The 16736-nt window shown below is 46.1% G+C and overlaps 2 protein-coding genes across 2 annotated transcripts in view; both read left to right on the top strand.

Annotated features, from left to right (window-relative positions):
* The window catches only part of LOC125944447 (citron Rho-interacting kinase-like), a 27660-nt gene extending 10924 nt beyond the window's left edge, over positions 1-16736 (top strand). Inside the window, exons 5-11 of the mRNA XM_049664949.1 lie at positions 1114-1207; positions 3990-4202; positions 7082-7198; positions 9101-9254; positions 9606-9792; positions 13354-13600; positions 16605-16736. Coding sequence (XP_049520906.1) covers positions 1114-1207; positions 3990-4202; positions 7082-7198; positions 9101-9254; positions 9606-9792; positions 13354-13600; positions 16605-16736 — 1144 coding nt within the window. The remainder of the gene's footprint in view (positions 1-1113; positions 1208-3989; positions 4203-7081; positions 7199-9100; positions 9255-9605; positions 9793-13353; positions 13601-16604) is intronic.
* The window catches only part of LOC119445275 (citron Rho-interacting kinase-like), a 102784-nt gene continuing 102652 nt past the window's right edge, over positions 16605-16736 (top strand). The window contains exon 1 of the mRNA XM_037709592.2: positions 16605-16732. The gene's annotated coding sequence lies outside the window, so the exon portion shown is untranslated. The remainder of the gene's footprint in view (positions 16733-16736) is intronic.

The following is a 16736-nucleotide window of genomic DNA, read 5'->3' as shown; positions in this document are numbered from 1 at the left end:
TGCTTTCGCATTCACAACCCATAAGAAGTGCTTGGGTGTCCTTGAGTATTTCTTGCAACGATGGAATGATCTGTTGGTAAGAACTTGAGTGAAATGGTCACAAAGATTTTTAGGTATGCGGATCACTTTCTTGTTTTTGTGGAGAATGAAGGCAATGGAAAAATTGTCAGCGCAGCGCTTTGAATGCATTTAAAGAACTTGACTTGGGTTTACATTTGGTGCTTTAAGTTTAACACTCATGCTGTGTGAATTCTTTCTCTTGTCCTTGTCGTTCGCGCTGCCTTTAATCACGAATCAGAACCATTTGCAAACATTTTGCTTTAAGGTGAATGGGATATATTAAAGGAAAGAACTTCAGGGTTAGGTCTGTAGTGGTGACCACATTGAACTCATTTCTGACTTATTCTCAGCAAGTTGTGACCTTGAGTGAGTGCATCTGTTTTTGACCACAATACCCACGCTATTCTCATGACAAATGCATGCCATGAGGTGTCGAACCTAATTGGTAAGCATGTAGGACACATTTCGGGCTAAATTATAACATGAAGCTTGCAAAATGTAAAATAGGTAATACTGTGTCAAAAAATGTAATGGAACAGGGTGACATTTCTACACAAGCATATTTGCGGCCGTGGCAGTGTACGTCCTATGACTCATTCCAAGGTGCACCTTTGAGATAGCAAAACAGGCTTTTAGAACAGAATGCTGAGGTGAAAAAGTTGCACTTTTTCCAGCAACATTCAGGAAACTAGGCAAAAGGCTTCTGTGGTGCACCTACTTTTGGTTATAATGATATTCAGACGCGGTGGTGCAGCTGATTAGGCTTATATGATGTTTCATAGTGATATGATGTGCCCAAATTTTGAGCACTTAGCCTATGATGCAGGGGCAGTTGGCAATGGTGTGTCTGCGGTAGGCCTGTGTGCCATATGGATGCTGATTCTTGCCTATGCGACACTGCTGGTAGAACTCTAGTGAACTCGCAGTGATTGCAGTGATTGTGAACTTGTGCCAGCCACAATTGTACCAGCTGTGTTGACTCTGTCTAGAAGAGTGAACTTCTTTGCTTTGGTGACAACAACATTGACAGCAGTTTTCTTGTATTTCATGCAGGGACATAAAGCCCGACAATGTGCTTATTGACCGCACAGGCCACATCAAGCTGGCTGATTTTGGATCAGCTGCCAAGCTGTGCGACAAGAAAAGCGTAAGTGTTTCTTTGGAGTACTCATAAACTAGTTTACCACCTTCTATCAGTGGGATTACCTGCAAAACAATGCCCAACACTTCTTGACCCACATTCATTGGACCTTTTGTTGCTGCTCATGGTGGTTGTCAGAGTCATGCTTCTGTGTTGTGCACCATTCAAGATGAAGCCGTGCAACACTTTTTATAATGAGGCAAATGGTGACCCACACTGAGCTCCTTTTACATGTAGGTAAAAGCTTTGCCCAAGTGACAGCCAGTAAGGATGGAGTTCCTGAGGCATGAGATTTGTGTACTCCAGTCTACATCCTGAGATGTCAGCCTCCACCCCCACCAAGCTGCTTCAGAATACATGTATCCGAGCACTCTTGCATGCATGCTCGGGGGAAAAAAAAAGAAGCGCACACACAAACAAATATACTTCCCCTGAACACTGTGTTAGTTGCATGCAAGCGGCTTTATGGTGCTAGCAGTGGGCGTTTGATATGCAGTCGCCGACTGATAAATTGAACAGCGGGTAATTCAGACATGCTCGATTAATCCGACAACTTCACAGTACCGCCACTTGCCACATACATGCCATATTTATTTATTTATTTAGCAATACTGTAGGCATTTACAGGCTCATACAGGAGTGGGTCACAAGCAAAACAAAACCTTGTGCGCCAAAACAGGAGAAAGCAATGAAAGGCGGTAATTTTTACAGCACAAATAAATAAGATACAAAGAGAACGAACAGATCAAAGAAAACAGTGCAATGCAGATAATACAGGCAAGGGGTAAGAGCTGCGAAAAGTGCAGACGTGGTGATGAAACAATCAGAACATAGTTGCGGCAGCACAATGTTGTAGCAGAGCACTAAACAATCGCAAGCAGACCTACTCATAGAAAAGTGCACATATTTTGGTTTCAAATTGTTTGAACGTGGCGGTCACGTAAATTTAGCGGTGCAGCCAGCTTGTACGTTGCAACAAGCGACCGGCACGTTGCAGATACGACGCAGCCGCGCGGGTGCCGTATCTTGAAAGCAATCTGCGACATGCGCAAAGTCGACCTCATCGTCAACACGATCGGCGATGTTGACAAAGTGCACCTAGTGCCAGTAGCTTCGTATGCGCTGAGCTTTCGACGTTTAGTTCGCGCTGAAGCGAGAGACAGCGCAAAGGTCAATTCGCTCGCTGCTGCTGTTGGGCTTCCTCACGCCAGCGTTTCGATAGCGAGTGTCTGCGGTCATCGAGAGAGATGTGTTAATATTTACCTGTGCGTGCATGCCATCGTGCTTGTTAATTTAGTTAGTAAGTGAATGTTTACAAGTATATGTGCCCGGTACAACTACTATCCTTACTTCGTACACCTGTCTACTAATTTGCTATCGCAATCGTTGCTTCACCTTTCGGGCGAAACTGCGACTTTTTTTTTTCGCGGTCCCTTGAAAAACGTATCAACGGAGTTCTACTAACCATGTACGTTTTCTTCATGCCCAAATTGTCAACTATCGCCTTCTGAAAGGTGTACAAGTGCGCGCACATGATCGCAGGAATATTTCCGCACGCCACTGAACGCCTGAGCACGTCGAGTGCAGGGAGTGTTTTGGCCGTCGGGGCTGCGCCGCAGTTGTCGTTGCTGCAGCGGTCCTCGTCTACTTTCTCGCTAAGCATCGGCAAGGCTGTGATGTGGCCCGGTCCGCTCGATGTGAGGACTAATGAGAGATTGCGCAGCCGCGTGACGTAGCCGCGTGTCTGTGCCGGTCGCTCCGGCTCGGCCACCGCCGCTGTTGCTCACGCGTTCGTATGATCTGCAGCAGCGCAGCAACGTGTTCAGAACAGCCGTTTTTTTTTATTGTGAGTAATGTATTTCGGCTGGGGAATGTTACGAATTTGTATCACACCGAAATTCATACCAGCCGGGATCTTATGACCGGGGTTTTACTGTATATGTTGTTTTTTTCGCATAGCCCTAATGCATAAGTTGATACTAAGTCGACTCATTGTTATAACCGATATATCGTTATATGTGGTATCGTGGACTGCACTGTAATAAACTGAGAACCTCATCGGTGTATTTATTACAACAGAATGTCACTAATCCATTAGTTTCAGAGAGAAAAAAGCACTTGATGCTATTCAGCATAAATTTATTGATAAAAGCTTTCTCCGAGCTGTAATCAGTGCAGGCATACTAAGTTGGTGTTCCCTTTTAATAAGAGCAGACCATAGTTTATATCATGATTTTAATGTACCTAAGTTACTGATAGCGTCCTACATTCTTGTTATGCAATGCTAGGAGACTCCCGAGCATGTACAGCATGGCAATTTCTTGCCGAAAAATTGTAAGCATTAAATTTTGCGAAAAGTTTTCTGATATTCAATATTTGTCTCGAAATTTATCTCTTCTTTTTTTCTTGATTTGATGCAATGTTCGATTCAGAATCTACTATTTGGTATTTACACACCCCATTGGTTCCCGTTGAGTTCGAGTTATTGGTTGGTGGCTTTCCGATATGCAGTTTACAAATTATTTTTCATTAGTATACGGTGGAATCTCGTTGATACAATCTTCACAGGAACCATAAAATAAAGTGTATCATCCAACGTATTATCCAACCAAATTGTATTATTGGGAAAAGAAAAAAAAAAACTTATCATCCTGAGAAACATATTACGCAGAATCATATCAATGAGGTTCCACTGTACGTCAGTAAATTTCAGATGTTCTATACGGAGAATAATACGTTCGTTTAATTCGGAGAATAATTCGGTTCAACTGAATGTTTCCACTCGCAGATTTCAAGTAGCCTTCCTGTCGGCACACCTCACTATGTGGCGCCTGAGGTGCTTAGTTCCATCAGCGGGGGCCTCAATGCCTGTGCCACGGTCCAGGGCCCAGCTGTGGACTGGTGGTCCCTGGGTGTGCTTGCCTACGAGATGCTGTATGGCTTCAACCCTTTCGCTGATGACCGCATCGTCGTCACCTACAACAGGATCATGAATTTCAATGTAGGGAGATTTTCTTTCAGTGACAAAATGCTCTCTTCTATGACACTGGGACAAGAGAGATACATGGTTGAACATTTGCCAAACTAATGTTGGCATTTGTGTTAACCTGCCAGTAAAGTAAATATGCAAGTTGTCAAGGTGTTATTGACAGGGTACGCAAGGAGTGAGAGGTCGAACTCAGTGTGGCAGTCAGAACTGGCCCCGTGCGTAAAGCGCTGGTGATATGCTGACTGACCGTCACTTCTTCGTTGAATTTTGTGGCCTAAGATGGTAAGCGTACGAGCAGAAAAGAAGGAGTTTTCGATGTTACGCTGCAGGCCAGCCTTAGTAAGGCAGCCTAATACCTCTCTTAGTCGTTGGAGGTGAGTTGGGAAATCAGGTGAGAAGACAACGACATCATCCAGGTAGCACAAACATGTGTGCCACTTGAGACCGCGCAAGATGCTGTCCATCATACACTCAAAAGTAGTGGGTGCATTTCATAGACCGAATGGCATGACATTAAATTCGTATAATCCATCCGGTGTGACGGAGGCGGTTTTGGAGTGGTCAGCCTCTGCCATGAGGACTTGCCAATATCCAGACCGCAAATACAAAGAGGAAAAGAACTCGGGACCTTGCAAACAGTCAAGAGCATCGTCTATGCGCGGTAGGGGATATACATCTTTACGCCCAATTTTGTTAAGACGTCTGTGATCAATGGAGAAGCGAATAGAACCATCTTTCTTTTTTACGAGGACGATTGGCGATGCCCTCGGGCTTTGGGACGGCTGAATCACGCCACGCCAAAGCATATCGCTCACTTGTTCGTCGATGACACGGCGTTCAGAAACTGAGACACGGTAAGGAAGCTGCCAGATTGGGGCGTGTAAATCGGTGTCGATGCTGTGCGATACTGTGGTGGTGCGGCCCAGAGAATGTTGATGGCAGTCGAATGAGGCAGTAAATTCGCATAGCAAGCTGGCAAGTTGCGGCGTTGTGTGGTTGTCAGATCACCGGAGATTGACGGATGGAAGAACTCTAATGGTGGTCGATTGGCACTGTCGAGCGCAACGAGGGACGTCGAATGTGCGTTGTCGGGAGCATCGAAAAGCATTGAAGAATCCATAGTGTGAGCGTACCCGAGGCACTCTCTGCGATGCAAAGTAATCGGCAGGAAAGACACATTGCACACACACATGACACCACAGCCAGCACTGAGGGCGATGATGGCAAAGGGCAACAGAAGGGAACGGCGACAGGCGAAGAAGTCACATGGCATGAATAGCACAGTTGCGTCGCGTGCTAATGCACAAGATACGGAGATGACGGCGACTGACTAAGGAGGGCAAAGGGCAACAGAAGGGAACGGCGACAGGTGAAGAAGTCACATGGCGTGAATAGCACAGTTGCGTCACGTGCTAATGCCCAAGATACGGAGATGACGGTGACTGACTAAGGAGGGCGATCAGTAACTTCGGCCACAAGCATTTTTGTAGACGTCACAGGATCTTGGTCCATGGCTGCATTGGAAAGAAAAGACAACTCCACCTTGGCACGGGCACAGTCAATGATGGCATTGTTTGACGAAAGGAAATCCCAGCCTGGGATGACATCGTGGGAGCAGGACGGCACTACAACGAATTCAATGACACAAAGAGACTCCTCGATGACAACACGTGCAGTGCAGGCTCCCAATGGTTCGACAGGCTGTGCGCTCGCAGTACTCAAATACAGTCCAGAACGTGACGCCGTTACTTTTGCTATTCGTTGGCAAAGTCCTGCACATAACACCTAGATTGCTGCGCCCGTATCGACCAGTGCCAATGTTGGAATCCCTTCGACGTATAGTCGAACCCGGATACATCGAACCCACATAAAACGAATTATTGAGTATATGGAACAGCTGTAAAATCCCCTTGAAAATTTCTGCATGAAATTTTTATTTGATATATCGAATTACCTATACATCGAACTTTTTTGTGATCTCCTTCAGAATCAATATAACCGGGTTTGATTGTATAACTCAATAACGTTGCAGGGGTTATTTTGAGGCCTTTGGCAAATCGAAGGGGACGCAGTTCTTGCCTCAGGAACTGCGATACTTAGTTTCCCGGAGGTAGAGGGCTTGGCCGGCATCTCATCGGGGAGATGGAGCGGCGGCGTGGGGATGGAGAATGACGAGTAGGGTTGAGAACAGGGGTTTCATCCAGCGACACAGGAGATTGTAGCTGTCGAGGGGCATAAGTGCTCATGGGTCAGCGGTAATCATAAATAGGCGGCATACGGCTTCGACAAAAGTGGGCAGCGTGTCCCGGAATACCACAATAACAAATTGGGCGGTTGCCCGCTGTGCACCAAGGATTTGGCTGGTGTGGTAGCTGCGGTGCAGGCGGCGAGAAGGGAATCGGGAGCGGTCGCGCAACAGCTTGAAGAGGTGGACGTGGAGCGAAGGGCGGCCTTGCAGCGACGTCTGCGTACGTCAAGGGCGCCGTGACGGTAGGCGGTTGAATAGCAGCTGGCAGGCACTCAGCGTCTTGCTCCTTGATGACGATCTGTAACCCTGGTGTCAATGCGGAATATGGTTGCGTGTTCGTAAAGGGCACCAGAGAAAGCTGCCGAGCAACTTCTTCTCATACGAAGTCCTTTATCTGGTGCATTAGAGGCGACTCGTCAACACCTAGCGTCAGACCTGAGACAGCAGCGAATTCTGAGGGTGGATGTCATGTGACTACTCGCTGCCTTCAATGTTCGTCGTAACTCTGACACAGCGCAATGACGACAGACACTGTGGTCGGGTTTCAGGCAATTAACATCTGGAAGGCGTCATCCTCAATTCCCTTGAGGATATGTCTGATCTTGTTGGCTTCTGGCATCATTGCGTCGACTCTGTTGAACAGATTAACGGCGTCTTCGATGCAGCTGGTGAAATTCTCACCTGGCTGCTGGGTGCATCCGTGCAAGCATTGTTCGGCCTGAAGTTTACGGACAGCAGGATGATCAAAGACTTGCGTGAAGTTGGTCTTGAACGCCAACCATGTCGGGATGTCGGGTTCGTGGTTACGATACCACAAATGTGCAACGTTGCTCAAGTAGAAAATTACGTTGTTGAGCTTTGCCGTATCCCAGCGGTTGTGCGCGCTGACTCTTTCGTACGAGGCGAGCCAGTCCTCGACGTCATGATCACCAGCACCTGCGAAATTCGCAGGATCCCGCTGACGCTGCACACCAGGACAGATGACAGGTGGTGCCATGGCTGCAGCTTGTTGGGCTGGATTGTCAGGCATGGTTCGAGAAGCTGGGCGGGGTTGTCCGGCATGGGCTGAGATGGTTGAAGAATTCGTCTTCGACCGGCATAGGCTGAGATGGTTGGAGAGTTCGGCTTCGAAGTTCCAGCGTTGATGGAGTCGTACCCAGCATCCTCTACCAAATGTCAAGGTGTTTATTGACAGGGTACGCAAGGAGTGAGAGGTCGAACTCGGTGCGGCAGTCAGAACCCTGCGAGCAGTCAGAACCGGCCCCGTGCGTAAAGCGTTGGTGATGCGCCTGACTGACTGCCACTCCTTCTTCGTTGAATTTCATATGCTGGAGATGCGCTGGGCTAACTGGCACTTCTTTCATTACAAAGTCAATACTATGCATAACAGCTCATGATGGCAAGGACTAAACCTAACAGCATTAGTAATTATACAATATATAGCGAGCTTAGTAAGTGAAGAGTGCGTTACACCCATACTTCTTTCTGGGGTTTTACGTGCCCAAACCAGATTATGAGGCATGCCGTAGTGGAGGGCTCCGGACTAATTTTGACCTCCTGGGGTTCTTTAACATGCACTACAATGCAAGCATTATTGCATTTCGCCTCCATCGAAATGTGGCCGCTGCAGCCGGGATTCGATCCCACGACCTCGTGCTCAGCAGCCTTAGCTAACTGAGCCACTGTGGCAGGTCGTTACACACATACATGGAACAGCAAATTATCTTGCAATTAAAACTGACTGGCATGCATTAGCCATGGTTTGTACAAAAGTGATCTGTATATTATTGGAATTGAACTAGTGCTTATCATATGCACTGGTGTCATAGGTCCATTGCTTGTTCTTGCTTACTAAGCATGTTGTGAGTCCTGTCTCTCTGTAGATTCCATGTTCATGGAACTATCATCTTGCTACTTCAGAAATGAAAAATTCAGTAGGTGTGCTGGGAACAAAGTGTTCTTCTTGGCAAGAGTCCAGCAGCAAACAGTTGTGGCATTGGTCATCTGAAAAATTTTGTATAGTTTTCATAAATGGCCCGGCGGGCAGTATGTGCAGCCACATTTGTGAAATGTTTAGTGGTAAACGCTACTCTCCACAGCTTCTGAAAATTTTGACAGCATTCTAGAGAAAGGCCTGCTGTTGCGCATAAGTCAAATTTCTGAGCCACTGGAATGTTTTATATCTATTGAAATTTACAAAATCATACAAAAAGCAGAATGAAAAGCTGGTTCGTGTTCTATACCACTTTCAGTGACCATTTAAACCAAAAACACATAGACCTCCATGACCCCATAGACTCACTTCTGTTAGGTTATACAAAAAAACCCAGTGAACTCGCATATTTCTCTGGTCTTTGGTTTCAATTATCATTGACAGTGAGTATGTGACTGTTATATAAGTAAAATTTGATTCTTTAAGTGGAAATTCTTTTTTTTTTTCTTTTTCAACGCCAACAGTAAGTCTTCTTTGGCTTAGTCGTGCATCCTGGTACTAACTAATGTAATGAAGGTTATGGTAGAATTGATATAATAAACTTGTGAACTTCTGAAGGAATTTGTCATGAATAGCCTCCGTGTGCCTTCTTCTTGCGCCAGTCAGATTTCTTGTATCAAGCCAATCTTGCCTCAGGTTGCCTGACGTGTTTATTTTCTGACGCAACAGGAGACCCTGGACTACGTAAAGGACCCGCCATTATCTGAGATAACCATAAAGGTGCTGCAAGGCTTGCTTACCACGGCCGACAAGCGGTTCTCCTACGACGACATGTGCCGTCACGAGTTCTTCGCTCCAATAGACCTGGATAATATAAGACAGAGTATGTATATACCAGAATTGTACCTTCTGTTCTGCACTTTCTCGCTATAATTTATGGTGCTTTCATATATATAATCGTAATTCACTTTGGTGTTGAGTAATGACTTCTATTGGTTTCATAATGGATTGATTGAATACTTTGATATGTGTAGATGCAAAGGTTCTATTGGTGATTGTGTCAATGACTGAAAACTACATGAAGTGTTTAAGCATACCTGAGACACCAAAAAATGCTCATAAGTGTCTTGGTCGGTTCAAGTAAGGAGATTAGGTTGATATAAACCAATTGATTTATTTGTAAATCTGTAAGAAGGAGGCAGCTTTTGTGAAAGGAAGGTCATTTGACACGCAGCTGTGCCCCCGTTTGTGCCGAACCTCACCGGGGAGGAAGACACGTCTAACTTCTACGAGTTTGAGGACGAGCCCGCACGTGCCAAGATTCCAGCCTTGCGGGATCAGAAGCGTGGCTTCGAGGGCACGAGCCTGCCATTTGTGGGCTTCACTCACACCCAGAATGCCAGCAATGCAGCCCTGGAGAGGTTAGTACGCCCCCCCACCACCTTGCATGCTCTTGATCACGTTCGAGCTCGTGATCCCATTCGAGCTAGATTGACTAGTAATTTAACTGGTAATTTTGAGATCTATTGAATAAGAATTGAATAGTGCTGGAAGTGAAGCGAATTAAGTATAGAATAATTCTTGAATTAGGAACAACCATTCTAAGCATTAATATAAAACTGTCTTCACATCCTAGTGTATTCGCATTAGAAAGTTACCATCATTGTATTGAATGGTTTAAAGTGTTGTTAATCAAAAGCTCAAATGGAGCATTAAGTGCAGATAAGCAGCTTACTAGCATATGCGGGACTCATCTTGAGTGCAAATGATGGCTGTTTAGCTGGAAAAGTCTGACTCCCTGAGCAACGTAGTGTGCACCACTATATAACTGCTCATATTTTATGTCTGCTAATGGTCACCAGGATTAAATTTATCACAGTTTTGCATCAATTTTATGCTTGACTGCACACAGTTGGTGATTTAAAATATTCTAAAACTATTCAAAAGCTATTCGTATTTACAAATAGGGATTGCAGTGAAACCTCGTTACCCGCTTAAAACGTACTGATGGTTAAAACGTGCTAGTTGCAATGAATCCCTGACCCAATCTCAATAGAGCCTAATCTTTGGCTGACTGCTTAAACTGTAGTGGCTTGTCATATGACTACCGGTTAGTGCATACTACAATCACTTTTTGTCGCGTAAAGGTTAACTCCACCGCCTCAACTCGCTATTTGGTCAACACCATGCTGTGCCGCAAAAGATCATCCGTCTTGTCGGAAAGTATGGAAATTGGTCGACCAGTGATTGCTGCTTCAATGTGAGTGCAACGATGCCTTTACGGATAAGCATTGAAAATGCGGGGGGGGGGGGGGCACAGCGAAAATGCGCTGTGTGACACCCATATTAGACTTCCGCGAAGTTGTGCCATTTCAGCTCTGCTTTTTTAGCTTCTATGGAGTAGTTGCTTTTATTGAATTACTGCCTATATTGAATTCTTACAGCATCCCGTTCACTTCGTTATAGCGAAGGTTTACTGTAGTTTCACTTTCACAAAACTGGGCACGCCAAAGTGTACGGGCGACAGCGTTCTTGGCACTGTGTGTAGATAGCGAGGTTGGTTAACACCAGCTCGACTATCTTGGCACAGCGCCAGAAATGCTTGAGTTATATAGCAGACAAGTCAAAATCTTGTGAAAGTGAAACTATCTGCGAAAGTGATCGCTCGAAAATACTGCCTCACGAAGTATCCTGGCACAGTGATGCTGTGCGCTTAGTAGGTGACACACTGCACACAAATTGCACTAGACCATCAGTACCATGCGGCATCAGGTACAGCGTTTCAGTAAAGTGGCGCCGGTTTTGCTGAGTAGCAGATAGCTGCACAAGCATGCACTTAAGCATTTAGAAAGCTGCACGATTCGTTAGCACAGCCATTTTGCTGCGTTCTTTGCAACTATATTCCCTGCCACTGTGTTTCATATGAAAGTTTCAAAATGCTCCTTTGGTATCACCACTGTGGTGTATTGCTTTTGCACTATTGCACAGTCGTGCGAGAGAGCTGGAATTTTTTCAGCGCTGTGGAAAAAAGAATCGGCCAAGTGTTTACTGTAAGGAAGACGAGGTCAATGTACATGGTGGTTGAAATGAATCAATGAATAAATGTTGATTATGCGGCTATGATAAGATTCACACATTTCGGCGAGACTGGCCGTCTGAGCTTCGGCTGTTTTCTTGGCACGATTGATGCATGCTTCAGTGAGACAATCTTCACACGATTGTTAAACACAGCAGCATGCTGCTGTTGCTAAACCTACCGTGTCGCGCTAAGGCTCCGACATGGCCGGCGCGCTGCTTTCTCATTTGCACGCGCTCAAGCACGACAGTGTGCATGTGCACTCGGACGTGCACACACACCCAAGGCTCGAGCAAACGCACTGGCGTGGCGCAGCTCTCCTCCGTCCCGAACTCAAGTACTTCGCGCCATTTGGTAGAAGATGCAGCAGTTATGTTAGATGGCACTAGATCGTGGCACAGCTGAAGGCGACACAGGCACTCGCATCTCGCCCCGCTTATAGCTGATTATTTTTGACTATATCCTAATGATATCCTTAGTTGCTGACTATTTCAATGTGGTTTTGGCATGGAGAGACATCATTTCATACCTTTCTCATGGATGTATGACATCTACAAGTCGCCCAATGGACTGTTTTTTTCTGGAAGAGGTCACAAGATATCCAAATCCAATATACGCCAAATCCGTGTGAAGCGAGCAAAGAAGACGTCGTCGTCAAGAACTTCTTAGTGCGTATTCTCGCTAACCTATATTATAGCATTGCATTTATTTCTTCATTGTTTGCGACAGTGCACGTCAGGAGACTCAAATTTGTACTTAGTGCAGTGATGTGATTGCTGCTACATGCTGCTACATTTTCAATAACATGGTGCAAAGCTGCTCCAAAAGGTGTTTTCGGCTACTTTAAAAAACAGACTTGTCAAACAAGCGACATCATTTATCACACGCACTCATCGTGTGTGCACATGGAGGAAGTAAAACGTGGGTGCAAAAGTCGGGCTACTATGCGCTTGGAATATGCTGGCTCTGGCCATTGCTGAATTGGCGCTTAGGAGGTGAGAGCACACAACTTTCTTAATAACGCTTTATGGAAAAGTGTTCTGCTGATACAGCAAAGCCTTTTTGCTATGTGACTTTGCTGTGGTTTTGTCAATTGGGTACACGACGGCTGAAAAATTTGCTAAACAGGGGCAACTCGTCGCACATGCTACTGAGCTTGTTTCTCTTCCTTGCACTGCTGCCATTTTGCTGTTTTCTGCTGGTGTAGCTTGACAAGTGAGCATTGCACACTCCTAAAGCTCTTCCGTAGTCGAGTTCCCCATATTCCCGTCTCCATGTGCACTTCTACAGTTCCCACTATTTTAGCGCCCAGCCTCCTGCAAACTGGAAAGCTAAAGCAGAGATTAGAGTGGTTTGTGGTCATGCTATCATCATGATGCTGTAGTGGTCGTATCATCGTCATCCCAGCTTCATCATCTAATTTTCGTCACACCATCTTCTTTATACAGTTGTCGTTCCGTTGCCATGATGCCATCGTCATCACACTACCGCTGTCACTACTTTGTCATCATGCATGGGATTCGCATGTTTTAGCGCCACAACTTTATGTTGAGCTAAATTATTCTTGGTAAAAATGTGCTTGTTTCCTTCTTCTGTAAGCTCTCTTGCTTCTCTCAAAGGCAATTTTTCCATTTGGAAACATGCATCGAGATGCTCCAAAAGCTAACTTTTCTGCTCCAAAGCGCACTTTTGGTTGCTCCGAGAAGCTGCTCCAAAACGGCCTCGGCCAATCAATTCACTCTTGGTGGTTAGTGCGTAGTACCATATAGTGCATAGTTATGCCACATTCTCGCCAGGTACATATAACGAGGTTTCACTGTATCTGATTTGCAATTTAGAATAATTGCACACCCTTACTGAGCATCCACCAAGCAGCAGGTGACAACATGCTGCGATTGCTGTGCAGAACGGTGAGCTTCCTGGATGTGGGCTCTCCGATGCGCGAGACCCTGAGCTCGGGGGCATCGCTCCGACGGCGCAGCCAGCGCCAGGAGCAACTGCTGTCCGAGGTGACCCAGAGGGAGGAGAGCTTGCGCCAGGAGGCACGAGAGGCCCGGACTCGTCTAGACCAGGCACAGACTCAGCTGGCCGCCCTCGAGAGCAGCCTGGTCGATGCGGAAGCCCGCGAGGCACAGCTGCGCTCGGATAACCAGGTGGGCTTGGGGCCTTGTTTCACTTTGGCTGTTTCATCGAGATTAACCCTTTAACCGCCAATTTAATTTCCGAAAAACGTACCAAAATCGCTAATTTTTTTTAAAGTAGTCGTAATTTTTTCCATGCATCATTATTTCTGTTTAGAATTAGCACACCAAGCAGCAAAGTATGCTGCCCCATAATGGCTCGTCTCCGTGACGATTAGGTAAATGATGTCCCAGTCAAAAAATACATGAAAGCCTGCCGAGAATGTCATTCTCGTCAGTGGGCTGCTGCAAGATTCAGGGCACTGAAGAGAAGGGAAACCGCGGAAGAGCAAGTGGCGGGTTATCGGTTCCACACACGTGCACTGCTCAGTGCATCACCGTCGTCGTCATCGCCGTCGCTCTCGTCATCATCTGAAGCAATATTCAGGGTAAAAACAATGTCCAAGTCACTGTCTGACGTTGTTTAATCGGACGTTGTTTTAAAATTGCAAGCAAAGCAATTGACGACCGTGATACGTCTTTGGTGGCGGAAGGAGCGGAAAATCGGCCCGGACGAGTGTGACTCGTCGTTGGCGATATTGGTACAAACTCGTGTGACGAGTACAGCTCGGGTTGGCGGCTAAAGGGTTAAGTGGGCTGTAGGAAATGGTACTTTTGCCACTTTTTCATCTTCCTGGCACGAAGATTGCACAGTACGCCTAATAGTTGGTTGATACCCACCACAGTGGCTCAGTTACTATGACATTCTGTGGCTGAGCATGAGGATGCTGGTTTGATTCCCAGCTGTGGAAACTGCATTGCGATGAGCTGGAATGCAACAATGCTAGTGTGCCATGCTTTGGGTGTACATTAAAAGGAGCTCAGGGAGTCAAAATTCATCCACCACCACCGCCATTTTGATTACTATCTCGTAGCATCGAACCAGCGCTCTCGCACACCGATATGCTAGCAGCCATAACCACCATGGCAATGCTAGTTCTAGCTACTTTGACATTTGCTACCAAGCTTACTGCTCTTCGGTGCCATGTTTTTCATTAAAACATTTCGCCTCTGTAATCCTCACCGATGGCTTTGAAGTGCCGAAAGCACAGCGCATTGCATAATGCCGGTTCCCAAAAGTCAGCATAAAAGTCAGCATCGCCGCAGTACAGCGGTGCTACACGATGAGGCATATGCAATGTATTGCCGTGAAGCACACTAAAAGTGGAAAGGGGCCTCTATCAGTGGACTTAGTATGTATGACTTAATTACTACAAAATGGTCAGTCGGGCTAGTTGGTATATTTGCATTGTGAAAACTTTTCAAGTGCAACGATAGACAGTACACAATAGAAACAACAGGACAAGAGAAACAACAAGACATGCACCTTGTCCTGTTGTTTCTCTTGTATACTGTCTATCATTGTGCCTAAAAAGCTTTCACGATAATCCTTAAAGGGGCCCTGAACCACTTTTTATTGAAGTGGAGAAAGGCATTTGAAGTTGAAATAGGCTATTCAGAAATACTTTGCCACAAAAAGTATTTCAGCGCATTCAGTATAAGTGGAGTTATTGGCAATCAAACACAGCTTTCGTGATGCTTTCATTCCTTCTTCAATGCCTTTGCGCTGCTAAGGCTACGGCCGAGTGGGGCGTGCCCACAAGGATTTGCCTTCTAAATGTCACCGTGGTGCGCAGTTCAAATTTGATTTTGGTTGTTAAGGTAGACGCCACTACTTCTGATTATGGCGCCTACGATGCGAGCCGCAGTGCGCTTAGCCAGTGGACTTGTGGCAGCCGCGGTATCTACGTTTCGTAGCAAACCGCAGTTACATGCAACTTTATAGTGCATATGCGCAGCGTTTTCTTTATGCACGACAGGGCTTGCGAATCTGGTCGTGCTCAAATGCTCCAGTCTGACCGTGACAAGTGGTGCAGACCGACTTTGTCCTTCGCCAGCTTGACCGACGGATAGTAGCCTCACCGAACTTGCGCATTTTTGAAGCGCTATCAAACAGTCTGCCAAGGCGTCTAACCAGGAGCGGCCAGGAGTGAGCGCACACCCGCAAGCATGCGTGTGGTCTGGCCAGGCAATCTTCTTGATTCACGCCAGCTATTGGCCAATAGCAGCTGCATTTTCCGGACGCTTTAGGATGAAATAAAGCGTCTAGAAAAGAGTGAGGAACATGGCTTCTGTTGAAAAGAGAGCGTTTAATTTAAGGGAAAGGTGACTTCGCGCTCCGCTTGCGGGCTCCATGCGTTGCGCACGACTGCAAAACTTGGCTGAAATGTTCACACCAGAGTACGCAACTGCGGACAATGTTTTTTCACTAAGTCTGAGGGGTGGTTCAGGACCCCTTATTTATACATGCGTGCACCAGCCATCCCTTGTCACAGTATGAGTGCCCCTGTGCCTAATAAGTGTGCTGGTAGGCCTTCAGAGCTATTTTGGATGTGCCTGGGGTGATTTGAGCCCTTGAGCGCTCTAATATTTTTTGGACATTTGCGACCCCTAGTGAGTAAAAAAAAAAAAGTCAGAGGACTGTAGCGCTGCCTAACAGCCTACCATCACTCCTACCATGAAGCCTGTTTCGCCGTAACAACACTGAGACCATCACTGAGACTGAAATGAAGAGCAGTAGAGAATATTATAATGGACTACGTGCAGCTAGGCAGCTCTACCACAACAGGAGAGCATGTTGTCTCTTCGGAATTTGTTCAAGCTTCATTATCTGCCAATAAACAAGGGAAAGCAGAATGTAAAAAGCGTCTTTTCTATATATGGTAAAGAGATTCCTTGCATGAAACGTGGCACTTGTTTTGGGCTACCTTTCGACATGCTGTACTTCTGGTTTGGGCTTGTTTTGGAAAGGGCCAATTGTTTATTGGCTAGAAATTATTTGTTTGCCCTGACACAAATGTTGTTGTCATAGTGACCTAAAAGGCTTTATTTGCCCAATGACATATTTCCTTGGTCTTTTCTCTCCTTTTTCCCAGTCATGGTTACACTCTTTGCTGTTTCTTGATTCTCTCCTTAGAACCTGAACATGTTGGTGGAGCTGGAGCGCAAGAACCGTCTGATATCGGAGGAGAAGGCGGTGCAGCTGCTCAATGCCATGAAGCGCAAGTACCGCAGGCAAGACGAACTTCTGCGGAGTGGCTACTTGTGA

The sequence above is a fragment of the Dermacentor silvarum genome, chromosome 3 (genome assembly GCF_013339745.2).
Source record: "Dermacentor silvarum isolate Dsil-2018 chromosome 3, BIME_Dsil_1.4, whole genome shotgun sequence".
Lineage (NCBI taxonomy): Eukaryota > Metazoa > Arthropoda > Arachnida > Ixodida > Ixodidae > Dermacentor > Dermacentor silvarum.
Note: the sequence above shows the minus strand (reverse complement) of the source record. Positions and strands in the feature narration are given on the sequence as shown.